Below are 13230 nucleotides of genomic sequence, written 5' to 3' on the forward strand. Positions count from 1 at the left end.
TTTCAGAGATGGGGGGGTGGGGGGGAAAGAAACAAAACAAAATAAAAACAAACCAAAAACAAAAACAAAAAAAGGAAGAAAATAAACCTGGGAAATGTGATGGTGTGAGAGGGGAAGGAGGGAAAGGCAGACCCAGGCAGGCCTCCCAGAGGAGATGCCCAGGGTACACTTCAGAGACAAAAGTGACTTGCCTCCTGGTCTGTACAGGAAATGGAGAAAACTGTGGCCCGGGTCTGCTTCCTATCCTCCCTGAGAGTGGGCTTCTCCCAGCCGCCAGCCCCTATGGTGCTCCTGCCGCCCTGTCTCCTCCCAGGGAACTGGTGCCACACCCACCGCACCCCTAGGCTCTGTCACACGAGGTCCCCTCTGGTCCCAGCCCCTGTACTCACGGGACCCTGGGGGCCCTCTGGTGCTCAAAATCCAAGAGTCCTCGGGCATTGACACTGAGCAGAAGGCTGCGGTCCTCTAGCAGGTCGAGGCGGAACGGCCGCGCCGTCAAGATGATTTTATAGGGCCCCTCAGCCACAGTGAGCTCCACGCTGTTGTCGTCACGGCCAGAGACAGAAAGCCTGGGAAAGAGATTGGAAGGGACACACGGAAGTGCAAGGGCCAAAAATAGTCACAACACTTCAGAAGAGGGGGGAACCTGTGAAGGGCTATAGGCAGTGTGGACCAGTGCCAAGGACAGACAATTGAAGAAAGGAATCCAGTAAAGGCCAGGCAATGGAGCCAAGCATACCCAGAGGTTCGAAACGTAATAGAGGTAGCATGGCGGTTCGGTGAAGAAAGGAGGACTCTCCAACAGTGAAGGAGGAAAAACAGATTTCGGGAATAGGAAGAAAATGGGATTATATATGTTCCTACCTCATACTAGATACTAATATCAACTCCAGGCAGGTTATGATTCTTTATTTATTTATTTATTTATTTTAGAGTAATCCCTACACTCAACGTGGGGCTTGATCGCATGACCCTGAGATCAAGAGTCGCATGGCTCTACTGACTGAGCGTGCTAGGCACCCTGGAGGTAAGATTTTTAGAAGAAAATGTAAACTTAAAAAAATATATATATAAACAAATATTTTTCTGACCTTGAAATAGACAATTATTTATACATATCTCAGGAGCTCCTGGGTATGTCAGTTGGTTAAGCATCTGACTTTGGCTCAGGTCATGATCTTGCAGTTCATGAGCTTGAGCCCCTCATTGGGTGAGCACAAGCCCTGCTTCGGATGAGGTCAAGCCCTGCATTGGCTGAGCTCGAGCCTCACACTGGGGGAGCCCCACTTCTCTCTTTTCTCTCTCTCTCTCCCTTGCTCACTTGAGCCCTCTCACATTCAAAAAATTAAGTAAGTAAAAAAGAAACATAACTTAGGGGGTACCTGGGTGGCTCAGTCAGTTAGGCATCTGACTTCAGCTCAGGTCATGATCTCAAAGCCCACTTCGGATCCTCTGTACCCCCCCACCTTACTTACACACGCTCTCTCAAAAATAAACATTAAAAAACAAAACAAAAATACAACCAACACTAGAAGTTAATAATTGACACGTATGACATTAAAATCCAGAATTTCTGCTTATCAAGTCCAAATTGTCTACTTTAGGTATCATGAAAACAAGAAAAGTTGGAGGAACTGTCCCAGTCTAGAGAAGCCTAAGGAGACGTGACAATCTGTTATCCCAGGTGGGCTCCTGGAACAGAAAAAGGGCATGAGGTAAAAACTAAAGAAATCTGAATAAAATATGGACTTTAGTCAGTAACAATAACATTAAGTCATCAGGAATGACCAGTGTTCTGCAGTAATACTAACAACAAGGAAAAAGAGGAGTGCAGGGTACACAAGAACTCTCCTAAGATCCTTGCACTATAGGGTGCCTGAGGGGCTCAGGTGGTTGAGCATCCGACTTCGGCTCAGGTCATGATCTCACAGTTCGTGAGTTCGAGCCCCACATTGGGCTCTGTGCTGACAGCCAGCTCAGAGCCTGAAGCCTGTTTCAGATTCTGTGTCTCCCTCTCTCTCTGACCCTCCCCTGCTCACACTGTCTTTTTCTCTCTCAGAAATAAATAATTTAAAAAAACATACAAAAAAAAAAAAATCCTTGCACTATAGATCTAAAACCATTCTAAATAAAAAAATTCTTTTTCAAGACACCTTTAGGAAAGTAAAAAGCTAAGCTACAAATTGGAAAAGGATACCTACAATATAGGTAAGTGATGAAGGATCAAGACGAATAAATGGGGTGCCTGGGTGGCTCAGTCAACTGAGCATCCAACTCTTGATTTCGGCTCAGGTGATGATCTCATGGTTCATGGGACTGAGCCCCACGTCAAGCTCTACACGGACAGTGCAGAGCTTGCTTAGGATTGTCCCTTTCCCTCTCTCTCTGTGCCCTTTCCTCACTCTTGTGCACATACATACACACTCTCTCAAAATAAGTAAGTAAGCATAAAAAGAGAGAAAAAAAAAAGACTAATGAATTTCTGGGGCACCTGGCTGGCTTAGTTGGTGGAGCGTGCGGCTCTTGATCTTGGGGTTATGAGTTCAAGCCCAACTTGGGCACAGAGATTACTTAAAAAAAAAAGAAAAGAAAAAAAGACTAACGAATGTCCACAAATCAGTTAAGGACGAACAATGTAACAAGAGAATGAGGATAACTATGAGCTAGCGTTTCACAGAATTATAAACCAGAGGAACAAATAGACACGTGCAGAGATGCTGTCTCACTAATAACCTGGGAAAGACAAGCAAGCTGAGATCACCACACAGCATCGTTCTACAGCCATTCTATCAACCAAAATTCAGTCCAACAGTACTAAAGGTTGCAGAGGGTGTGGGTCAAAGAGGTCTCTTCTATACTGCCAGTGGAAGTGTAAATTGTCAGCTACTCTGGCTCTACCTTGGAAAATTGTGTTTCCATATTATACAATGCTCCAGCTCCCTTCCTAGCTCTGCCCCAAAGAGAAACTCGTGCACACGGGCACAGAAGACACGGACAAGAGGGCTTAGGCCAACACTCTGAATAGCAGAAATACTGGGAACAACCCAAATGGCCCTCAAAATAGAAAGGGATCAAGGAGGTGGGATATATTCCTATGTTAATATCTACAGCAGTAAACATGAATTTCTAAACCTATGTCCAACAAAGTTATATGAAGCTACATTAAAAAATGGAAATTCCAGGGGCGCCCAGGTGGCTTCGTCGGTTGAGCACCCAACTCTTGATTTCGGCTCAGGTCATGATCTCACGGTTTGTGAGATCGAGCCCCAAGTCAGGCTCTGCACTGGCAGCACGGAGCCTGCTTGGGGTTCTCTCTCTCTGCCCCTCTCCTGCACGTGCACGCTTGGTCTCTTTCTCTCTCAAAATAAATAAATAAATGTTAGGGGGAAAAAAAAGGAAATTCCGGAAGCCCACATTTACTAAGTTACTTGCTCTGTAATGCTCAAAATCAAACACAATTGCATAATTCATGGCTTAGGCATGTAAACACAAACATGTCTGTGTATGTATGTTCTTACACATACATGACACAGCTGTAAGAACAAAAAAACAAGTGAATGATAAAGTTGAGAATAACAATCACCTGTGGGGGCGGTCAGGGACACAGGATAGGGAGAAGTGTATGGTTGGGTTGGGTAAAGGGTATACAGCATAGAGGGTTCACCATATCATTTTCCTAATTAAGTACTTAATAGAAAGCCATGCATGGGGTGCCAGCTCTGTCAGAAAAGTGTGTGACTCTTGATCTTGGGGGTCATGGTTTCGAGCCCCACACGGGGCACAGAGATTACTGAAAAAAAAAAAAAATAAACAAACTTAGAAAAGAAAGAGAGAGCCATACGTGGAATACTCATAATGACAGTATGGCATGACTCAAGAATTTGAGTAATCCTATCCTGAATATCTGAGGAAAAAGAAAAGAAAAAAAAAGTGATCAGAAAGAGAGGGAAGGGAAGAACCAACCACACAGACACTAATGCTGGAGGGCAAGACCTGGGGCCTTGTTTATTTCCTCTCACATCTCCAGCACCTAGCCAGGGCCTGGCACAGAAGCGGAAGCAGTATCTGTTTGCAGAATGAAAGAAGACAAAAAGGGAAAAGAGAAAATACATAAAACAGAGGGAAAGAGGGAGCAAGGTTGAGGAGGGTAGCGAGATGCTAGTCAGCTGTTACCCCAAAGTGGAAAAGAAAGTCAGCCAAATAAAGTTTCATCAGGAAGGAGAAAGGGGCCACGGAAATGGATATGTTTCTCAAGAAAGATTTACCGAGCTGTGGGGGGATCAGCCACCAACACATCTGGCACCCGGTATCGGGGCCGCCGGGGCTCCAGCTCATCAATCCTGATCCGGGTCATGTTCTTTTGAAGCCCCTGGAGCTCCAGCACCAGCAATACCTGTGGGGGCAGAGGTTTGGACGTGGGGAAGGGAGAGGGCTACACTGCAGAATGCCCTCTGAATCCACTCCCTCCTGAGGGATCTCCTCCTTCAGCCCATGACCTAAGGGACCTGAGATCCAAATTCCTCACAAAATCCCAAGATAGCTGGGAAAGGGGGTTGGCTGGCCACAGGTGCACCTTTCCCGAATTACCACTTAGCCGTTTCCCCACCCCCACCAGACTCCTCCTTTTCTCCCCTGACCTTGGTGACCTCGTTGAGCAGATGGACTGTGAGGGCATCAGGACCAAGCTGCAGAGAGTCCAGCAGGGCTCGGTATGGAGAGAGGCCGGGCCGTATGCTTCGTTGCCTCCTGCCAAGTGAAATGGGAAGGTGGCAGGGTTCCCCAAAGTTCCTAGGGCCCTCCCTCTACCACCTGAAGGGTCCCCAGGCTACCCTATCTGCCACAGCACCCCCCACATGACCCTATTTTCCATCCCACTCGCCAAGAAATAGCATACTTGCAGAAGGAACTCTCCTCACAGGTCTTAAAGTTGCTTCTATCCACAGCAAGGGTAACTCCCAGACAGATACCTAAACAAGTGAGTACCAAACCTGTCCAAGACCTACGGAGAAAAAAGACAGAGGGAACGATCAGCACAGAGGTCCACCTCCTGAGGTAGAGGCCGCTTCCCACCACATCCCTAAAAGGGGGCAAAGGTGGAGTCTGGTTAAATAAAAAAGAAGGCAGAGTGGACATGGGGCAAAGTGTCAGGCGTGAGGAGCTGGCTCGCTCACACCTTCCCTTCAAAAGGCAGAGGAAGTGGACAATGGGTCTTTGGCCTTCGGAGGCCCTGGTATTGACTCTAGTTTCATCAGCCTCTCAGAGGAAAGGAGCGGTAGCAGCCAGTCCCAGGGGAAGTGGTGGTACTGTGTGAGGAACAGGGAAACAAAGCAAGCCAGGCCTTTTCATGGGCAAGGGCTCAGGGGAGCTAGGGTGAAAATGTTAAGGATGCTAGCATGCTGTCACAATTAATAGAGTCCTAACATCCCCAGCACCCTAGGCAACCTGGGCCTCTGATCTCCACTCCTTATCTTCCAAACAAGTCACTACTACCACTACCTAAGCTTAAAAAAAAATAAATAAATAACAGCTACATGTACTGAGTCCTAATGTTCCTCCAGGGGCCTGGCTAACTGCCTATATCCCTAGTTTTCATCCCTGCCTGCAGTGTTTTAAAAGTGCCAATGCCTGGGTCTCGCTCCAGAGATTCTGACTGAGGTGGCAGGGCCCGGGCATCAGTTTTTGTTTTGTTTTGTTTTTTTTAATTTCCCCAAACAACTCTAACAGGCAACCATCATTCAAAACCACTTCTTTATACACACTACCTCTTTTTCATTTCTTTCGTTATCTTCTTGGTGAACGCAGGGTTGGGGTTTTTCCGAGAAGGGAAAATTGAGGCTGAAAAGGTTCAATGATCCATCCAGAACTGAAAAGCTCATAAGGGGTGAGACTGAGATTGAACTCAGCTCTGCCTGACTCTGGGGCCCACGTACTTCGTGATACACAATACAGCACACCACCTAAGGAAAGGGCCTGCGTCCTTGAGGACCATTACCTCAAGGTTGCCACAAACTGTGGCTTGTGCTATCAAATGTGCTATTAAATGATAGAAAAGGGACTAATAAGCTTATTTAAAGAAGTTAGTTTGAAAGATATGTTGATCCTAAACCCTAAACAGAGGGTCTCAACCTTTAAGAATTAAGTGCAGATTCCCGGAGTTGTGGAATCTGCATTTTAAACATGTTTTCCAGTGACTGATGTGGGTAATCCAGGAGCACACTCAAGATTCTTAAGTGTTCCCAACAGGAGAGAAAACAAAACACAGGATTCCTTTCTTCTCAGCCTTAAAACTTTGCAATCTGCTAGCTAACAAGGTAGCTAAAGAGTAGGCCTTACTATATACATTGTATCTAGCATCAGCCTCAGTATCCGCTTGGAACTGCTAAACGAAGGAGAATCACCAGAAAGGAGATCAAAGAACACAGTCAGCCCTCCAGTGCCAGGATATGCAAAGCGAGTCAGGCCACACAGGAAAGTGAGGAAAACACCAGGCACTGTGGTTTGATAGGCCAACGAGGAATAATTAGTGGCAAAACAAGCAGGAGAAATGCTACCAGAAAACTCAATAGCAAGGCTTCTGGCCCAAGTCTTGAGGGGTGACTGCAGCAGGCACCCTACACCACGGACCCCATGTCTACGTGCCCAAAGCAGCAGGAATCAGAAATACAGGGACTTAAATACCCTCTGGAGTCCTATTTGCACAATCTATAAAATGGGCTTGGAGAAAGGCCAACGAGGATAGGATTTCTAAAAGATCTTTCAAATGTGACCTGTTGGAAGGCTCTAGGTACTCAGGGGTGCCTTGAACGCCCCAGAGCAAGAAGTGGTCACAAGCCAAAGTCAGGAATGAGCCGCAGGGTAAAAGGCACCCGTTTATTGTTTCAGATCACAGGCTTCCAGAGAGCGGAGTTTATAGTCCAATCTTTTTTTCACTGCTGGTGACAGTGCATGCCTCTCCCACCCCAGAACATCCGTTAGGTCCGGGTAAACGCTTTGTGGCGCTGGTGATTGTTTTGAACCGTTTCTGTTTGGGGGGTTTTTTGTAATATAAACTCGAGAGCGCAGACCAAACCATTCGATTGCATGTTGTGTTTGAGCACCATCATCCAGGCAGACCGTGAAGTTAACGTGCCCAGCGACCGTGAATACCGAACAAGCCAGGGTTGGTTTCCACGTGAAGACAAGGGCAGGGCAGGGTCCGGGACTCTGGGGGATAGGGCAAGAAAGGTAGTGCAGGCCGGACAGCAGGCCGCGGTGCTTCCCGGCCGAGGGGCCCGCGGGGCAGTAGGCTGCGTTCCGGGAGGCCCGGCCGCGTCTCGTCCCCCGCCCCGATGGCCCCGCGCACTGCAGGAAGGAGGCAGCAGCGTTAACCGCCGCGAGCCGCCAAGACAGGGGGACGGCTGCGAGCGGCCAAGGCCAAGAAGAGCAAACGGCTGCAGCCCTCCTGAGCCGCCGGGCTGGAGAGGAGAGCCCCAGGAGCAAGGGCCCCCAACGCCGCGCGGATCTACCGCGAGGGAACTGGGGGCGCCTGAGGCCGCCTCCAGAGAGACAAAGGGTGCTCACGAGGCCGGGGGTGACAGAGTTTCAGGAGGACATACAGGAAAGAGAGATATGGGGTTTGGGGGGGCCTGGGGGCGTCCCGGGCGTGCCCCGGGGTTCCGGGCTCCTCACCGCCTCCTACGCGCCGCCACTGCCGCTACCGCCGCCATCTTGTGCCGGGTTTGCTCCTTGACCCCGAGCCTCCCCTCCCCCCACGCGCGTTGAGCCACGTATCTTAGCACCCGCCCCTTCCGGCCTTCTGATTGGCCCGGCCAGAGAACGGCCGGGCGGCTACCCCATTGACAGAGCGCACACAATAAATGCCCGCGGTGGGCGGGGTCAGGGGCGTGGCTTGAGGACGGGGGCGGATTGTTCAGAGCCAGGCGCTGTCCGACTTTGCCAGCTCTTGAGCATCAGACAGAGGCACTGGACTCTGCTTTTCTCAACTCGGCAAATTTTATTTAGAAAAAAAGGTGGGGGAGGAAAAAAGTGACAGCGCTCTTTAGGCCAAGGTTTGGAAGAGAAACCTCCACCTTTCTGCAGCACCTTAGTCCCCTATGTCTCTCACTGCTTAACCTCCTTTGGCTTCCGAAGCATGGAAAAGGCTATGTCCCCTGCCGAAGGAGAGTGGACGGTGAAGGTGCCTGGAAACGGCCAGAGAAAAGCCCCAAGCGGTCAATGTTGCGGTGGAGGACACTGTGCAGAACAGCGAGATGGGGTCCACCCTCACCCCCACCCTCCCTGGAGAAGTCCCGGATGAAACGGCCACGCTCCGACTGGAAGATGAATTTCTGGGGCAATGGCCCATGCTCCCGGAGAAAGCCCCAGACACTGAGCAGCAGCAGACGCACCTCGAAAGGTGCCAGTTGGCTAAATACCTCGTGCATATTACCCAGGGCTGGTGGCAGGAGGCTTCCCTCAGCCATGACTGCTACCAGGGTGCAGGACGCCTCCAGGTGCCAGGGGGAGTGAGCCGTATCAGGGTGGCGAGAGGCTTCCCAGTGACCCAAGAGGGCGGCCAGTAGCCCCCGCAGGAGCACGGAGCAGTAGCACAGGGCTGGGGGAGCAGCTGCCACCAGCTTTAACAGCTCAAAGAGCAGGGGCTGTTCCCGGAAGCGACGGCCAATGCGGAGATCCCGCTCCACGGTGGCCCGGGCATGCTCCTCGGGGGGCCAGGCTAGCTCAGCACCAGCAGCATCAGGACACACACTCTCCACTAATGTCACTGCCACTGCTTTGGCTGCCTCCGGGCTCAGGGTGGGAGTTCCCCAGCAGCCCCCACATTCAGTACCCCCAGGGGCACTACAGCAGTGCACCAGGAGACTGAGGAGGCTCTGAGTGTTATAGATCACTTCCTGCTGATCCCGCGACTGGACAAACTTGGGTGGCTTTAGGCCACGACCGATGACTCCAGCATGGAAAACTGACCAAATTCCTCCAGGACCTGGCACGGCTGCGGTGTGCCGCCGGTTTGTGTCCAACAGGGAGGCAGAAGCCAAAGGAGCGGAGGCAACTGAAAGAATCTCGTTGTCCCTATCCACTTCCCCTCCAAACAGTTCTGTGTTGCCCCGATGTAAGGCTCCTTCGACTAGCAGCTGCAGGACAGCCTTGAGCCCAGCTGGAGATGTCTGAGAGAGGCGGGTAAGAAGCTGAGAGGCCGAGGCCACACCTGGGGGGCCGTGCAGCCTCAGAGAGGCAAAGAAGCGATGCACTCCAGCTCTCACCAGTCCCAGGAGTTGGGAGGGGGACAGGGCTTCTTGAGGAAAGGGACAAATGGCCAGCAGGGAGGCAGCAGCTTCGGCTACTTCCTCCTCAGGATGCAGCAGGAGAGGAGCCAGGTCAGACAAATGGGCTGACGCAGACTCCCCAAACCGGGCCCCTAGGGCTGCAGGGCCCTCACCACCCTGCTGTTCCCACCCGACTAGCAGTGCCAAGTTGCGCAGGAACCGGGCAGTGAAGGGAGGCTGCAAAGTCCCTGCGTGCACCCGAGCCAGGCAGCTTCGGAAAGCCAGAGGCAGGAGGCCAGAGAGACTGACCACCAGCCCCGCATATAATTGGGTGGCCAGACTCAATTCTTCGGGGCTGCGGGCCCGGCTCAGGAGATGGCCCAAGGCCTCAGGTCCACAGCTAGGCCGAGTGTAGACAGATAGCAGGCCCAGGAGCTGGTGTTGCCAGAGGAAGCGCTTCCGTTCCAATCGTAATGTCTCTCCGCACAGCTCTCCAACATGGTTTCTCAGCGCATCTAAAAAGGGCACAGGGCGGGGCGGTGGTGGAGGGCCCAGCACCCCTTCCCCAGGAGACCCTCCCCGGTGATGAACCAGTTTTTGTAAGTGCAGAAGCAGCAGCTGGATCAGCCGGTCACAGGCCTCACGCACAGGGTCTGGCACAGCCAGGCCTTGGGTGGTAATGACAGAGGCAGGCATGGCCGTGTCCACCAGGAACTGCAAGAGGCGGTAGGCCCCTGCCCCAGAGGCCTGGCTCACCAGGTGCACGGCCAAGTTCAGCATGTTGTCCAGCTCCTCTCGGGGGAACCCCTGCAGATGTTGCTGCAGCTGGCTCAGCACAGCTGGGGGCTTAAGGCAGTCCACCAGCTCTCCAGAGACCGTGCCCAGCAGAGCTGGTGACATGACCGCCAGCTGCAGTAGGAAGGGAACTGTGGCCTGAAGCGAGGGGTCTCCACTCCGGCCCCCGGTGCCCCCTGCCAGGCTATCATGGAACATTCGCAGAAGCTCCCGTCGGATGCTGTCTCCGTGGCGGGAGGCCAGGTGCCCTAGGATGCCTACAACTGAGGCAATTTTGGGCACCCGTTTCTCCCCAGGGATAGCAGGAGATCCAGGAAAGGGGTCTATTGAGGGGGTTTGAGAAGAGCTTCCACCACTGCCACCAGCTCCACCTCCAGCCCCACCGTGAACACAGAAATCCTTAAGGCCACAGGAGAGAACTCGGGAGATGATGGTGCCAGGAAAAGAGGAGCCGATGTGGGCCACAACCCAGTCGAAGTGTGGGGAATGTTGGACAGAGGTATCCAGCAAGGCATCCACGCAGGCATCTGGGCAGCTACCAATGAGAGCTGAGAGACACTGAACATAGATGTCCATTAATGTGCGGGTGGCTTGGCAGCCCATCCACAGCTGCAGCAATTCGTTGAGGGAGCCAGTGGCATGGGGGACGCGCTGGTGCTGGCCTGAGTATGTGCTGCTCAGCTGCCCCATGAGGTCAATGGACCACGCGCTAATCACAGGTGCCCAGGCCTTCGGGTTGGCCCGGATAAACTCAGACAGCACCTGCTGCACTTCCTGCACCACATCTTCTAGACCAGGTCCCCCAGCAGGGACATGAGAAGGTGGGGGTGGACGGAGGTGAGGGGGGCCGGCCACAGGGCTTTCGTCCAAGGCAGCCAGGTGGGCCCGGACGCTCTCATCAAAGACGCCTCGCAAGTGGTCAAGCACGGCAGCCCGAGCCGGTGGCAAAGAGCGGAGCAGGAGAAGACCACAGCGAGCATGTTCCCGGGCCGAGAGTTGGTGGCCCAGAATAGGGTCCACGCCAGTCAGAAAAGCCTTGATTTCCTGGGACAGCTCCTGAGCACTGAGGAAAGCAAAAGAAGCAGACTTAGAGCGTTGGGAGATGATAGGCACATTACATTCCCTCTGTGAGCTTCGGGTTTGTTTGTTTTTTTTCCACGTACAACAGGGATACCTGTACTTCAAAAGATAACGTAAGTGAAGCACTTAGGCACCATATCAATTTCCACTAATCACCCCATAAATGCTACCTATTTTTCTTTCAGTATAACAAGAATACCAATGTTAGCTAAGTCATCTTGGCTACCCTTTAAGTACTTTATGTGTATTATTTCAATCCAGACAACAGACTAATAAGCTAGGTACTATATTGATCCCATTGTGCAGATAAGGAACCCAAGGTTAAGGAATCAGACTATAAGCTCCAAGAGGGTAGTAAACATTTCTGTGCTCCTCAACACTGAATCCCCTTCTACTGAGGTGCCTAGTATATGGAAAGCAATCCATTAAGTATTTGTTGAATCGAGTAAGTATATCTTGTGTGGCCACAACATCTGCTTTCAAAATACGTTTCCAACTTGACTGCCCTCCCCCCAAAACACAAGCACTTTCCTTAAGGCCTCCTAGTACCTGTTTCCTCCCGTATTCTGCAAGCATCCTAAGCACACACCACTTGGACCCCACATCAACCACCACCACCTTCCCAGCATTCTCCGTGTACCTAGGGATCACCGTATCCCAAGGTACAGACAAAGTAATGTCTGCCTTTCAACCCTTCCCCTCCCCAAAACGTAGGGTTTCAGTCATAGAGGTTCAGAAGTCAGTGTTATGGGAAGAGACAAAGTCCCCTTCCTCTTACTGCCTTTTCTGCCAAAGACAGCATCTGCTTAGGGGCCGATAGGGCTCCAACTGTGCCCTGATTCTTAAATAAATAAATAGAGCACCCTAAGGTAAGGGGGAGTATCTTAGTTGCAGGACAAGGGAAAGGCTAGAGGGACGCATTTTGTGGGCCTAGGTTCTCAGGGAGTCTCCATGAAGTCAGGGGACTCTGGGTTCTCTCGGCTCTAAAAGGGACAGGACAGCTGGGTCCCCAAGAGTTCTGATACCCCCAACTCCTGTGAGCACAAGGCCGGGATCTGGGGTAACCGGGCGCTGGGGGTTGGGGGGGGCAAGACCGAGATCTGAGAAGTGCGGGCACTGGAGCCCAGAGTTTTGGTGAGGCAGCCCCTTGAGTTCTGGGAAGACCCGACCAGGAATCTCTGAGAACCCTGAAGCGAGTTCTCGAGGTAGGATCCGGGTTTCTGCCGAGAAAGCTGGGGATCGGCGCAGGGCCGCGCGGTGGGGGAAGATGCCAGGGGCTCTGACTACCTGAGCGGCGCGGGACCGTGGGTGGCCGGGGCAGGCCCGGGAGGCCCTGGGGCCCCGGGAGGGTCGCACAACGCGGACATCCCGGAGCCCTAGCCCGAGCCCGAGGCGGGAGCGGCGAAGCGCAGGTAGCGCATGCGCGCTGACGAGAAACCTGAAAGGAACCAGCGACTAGGCTTCTCAGGAAAACCAGTCCGGCGACGTCCGCGACCCTCATATATTGGTTCCGGGCCGGAGTCGGGATTCCCCGGAGCAAGACTGCGGCTGACAGCAAGAAACCGACCCGCCCGCAACAAAATCATTCTTCCCCCAAAGGGCCTTGACACACAAACTAAAGCTAGCTGCGGCTATTCACACCTGGATTTTTTTTTTATTTTTTAAAAATGTTTTATTTATTTCTAGGAGAGAGAGAGACAGCGTGAGCAGGGGAGGGTCAGAGGGAGAGGGAGACACAGACTCTGAAACAGGCTCCAGGCTCTGAGCTGGCAGTCAGCACAGAGCCCGACGCGGGGCTCGAACCCACGAACCGCGAGATCATGACCTAAGCGAAAGTCGGACGCTTAACCGACTAAGCCACCCAGGCGCCCCACACCTGGATTTTTTTTGGTAATATTTTATTTATTTTTGAGAGACAGAGCATGAGCAGGGGAGGGTCAGAGAGAGAGGGAGACACAGAATCTGAAGCAGGCTCCAGNGCAGGCGCCCCTAAACAGTGACAATATTAAATGAATAAACAAATAAATAAGTAAACAGACCGTGACAATGGAGAAAGCAGGTAAAGGAGAGAAGGGAAGGGGAAACGGGGGGG

The 13230-nt window shown here is 52.1% G+C and overlaps 2 protein-coding genes across 3 annotated transcripts in view; both read right to left on the reverse strand.

Moving 5' to 3' along the window:
* GANAB (glucosidase II alpha subunit) overlaps nt 1–7728 on the reverse strand; it is a 16071-nt gene extending 8343 nt beyond the window's left edge. For both annotated transcript variants that reach the window (XM_077759644.1, XM_077759643.1), the window contains exons 1-5: nt 7669–7728; nt 4895–4999; nt 4638–4746; nt 4266–4393; nt 390–569 (exon numbers count right to left, since the gene is read on the reverse strand). In XM_077759644.1, coding sequence (XP_077615770.1) covers nt 390–569; nt 4266–4393; nt 4638–4746; nt 4895–4999; nt 7669–7706 — 560 coding nt within the window. In that variant the 5' untranslated portion in view covers nt 7707–7728. The remainder of the gene's footprint in view (nt 1–389; nt 570–4265; nt 4394–4637; nt 4747–4894; nt 5000–7668) is intronic.
* Nucleotides 7729–7973: 245 nt separating this feature from the next.
* On the reverse strand, nt 7974–12542 carry INTS5 (integrator complex subunit 5). Its single transcript, XM_077759645.1, has 2 exons — nt 12426–12542; nt 7974–11121 (listed from the first exon to the last, which is right to left on the reverse strand). Exons 1-2 carry the CDS (start codon nt 12503–12505, stop codon nt 8142–8144), a joined length of 3060 nt encoding a protein of 1019 aa, XP_077615771.1. The 5' UTR covers nt 12506–12542; the 3' UTR covers nt 7974–8141.
* Nucleotides 12543–13230: the final 688 nt, after the last annotated feature.

Source organism: Crocuta crocuta, unplaced genomic scaffold, assembly GCF_008692635.1.
Source record: "Crocuta crocuta isolate KB4526 unplaced genomic scaffold, BGI_CrCroc_1.0 scaffold53, whole genome shotgun sequence".
Lineage (NCBI taxonomy): Eukaryota > Metazoa > Chordata > Mammalia > Carnivora > Hyaenidae > Crocuta > Crocuta crocuta.

Excerpts from the sequence above, each read along its gene's own strand:
- INTS5 (XM_077759645.1), bottom strand. The coding sequence starts at position 12,505 with ATGTCCGCGTTGTGCGACCCTCCCGGGGCCCCAGGGCCTCCCGGGCCT. Across the intron at positions 11,122-12,425 it reads CACGGTCCCGCGCCGCTCAG|TGCTCAGGAGCTGTCCCAGG; the intron begins GTAGTCAGAGCC and ends TGCTTTCCTCAG.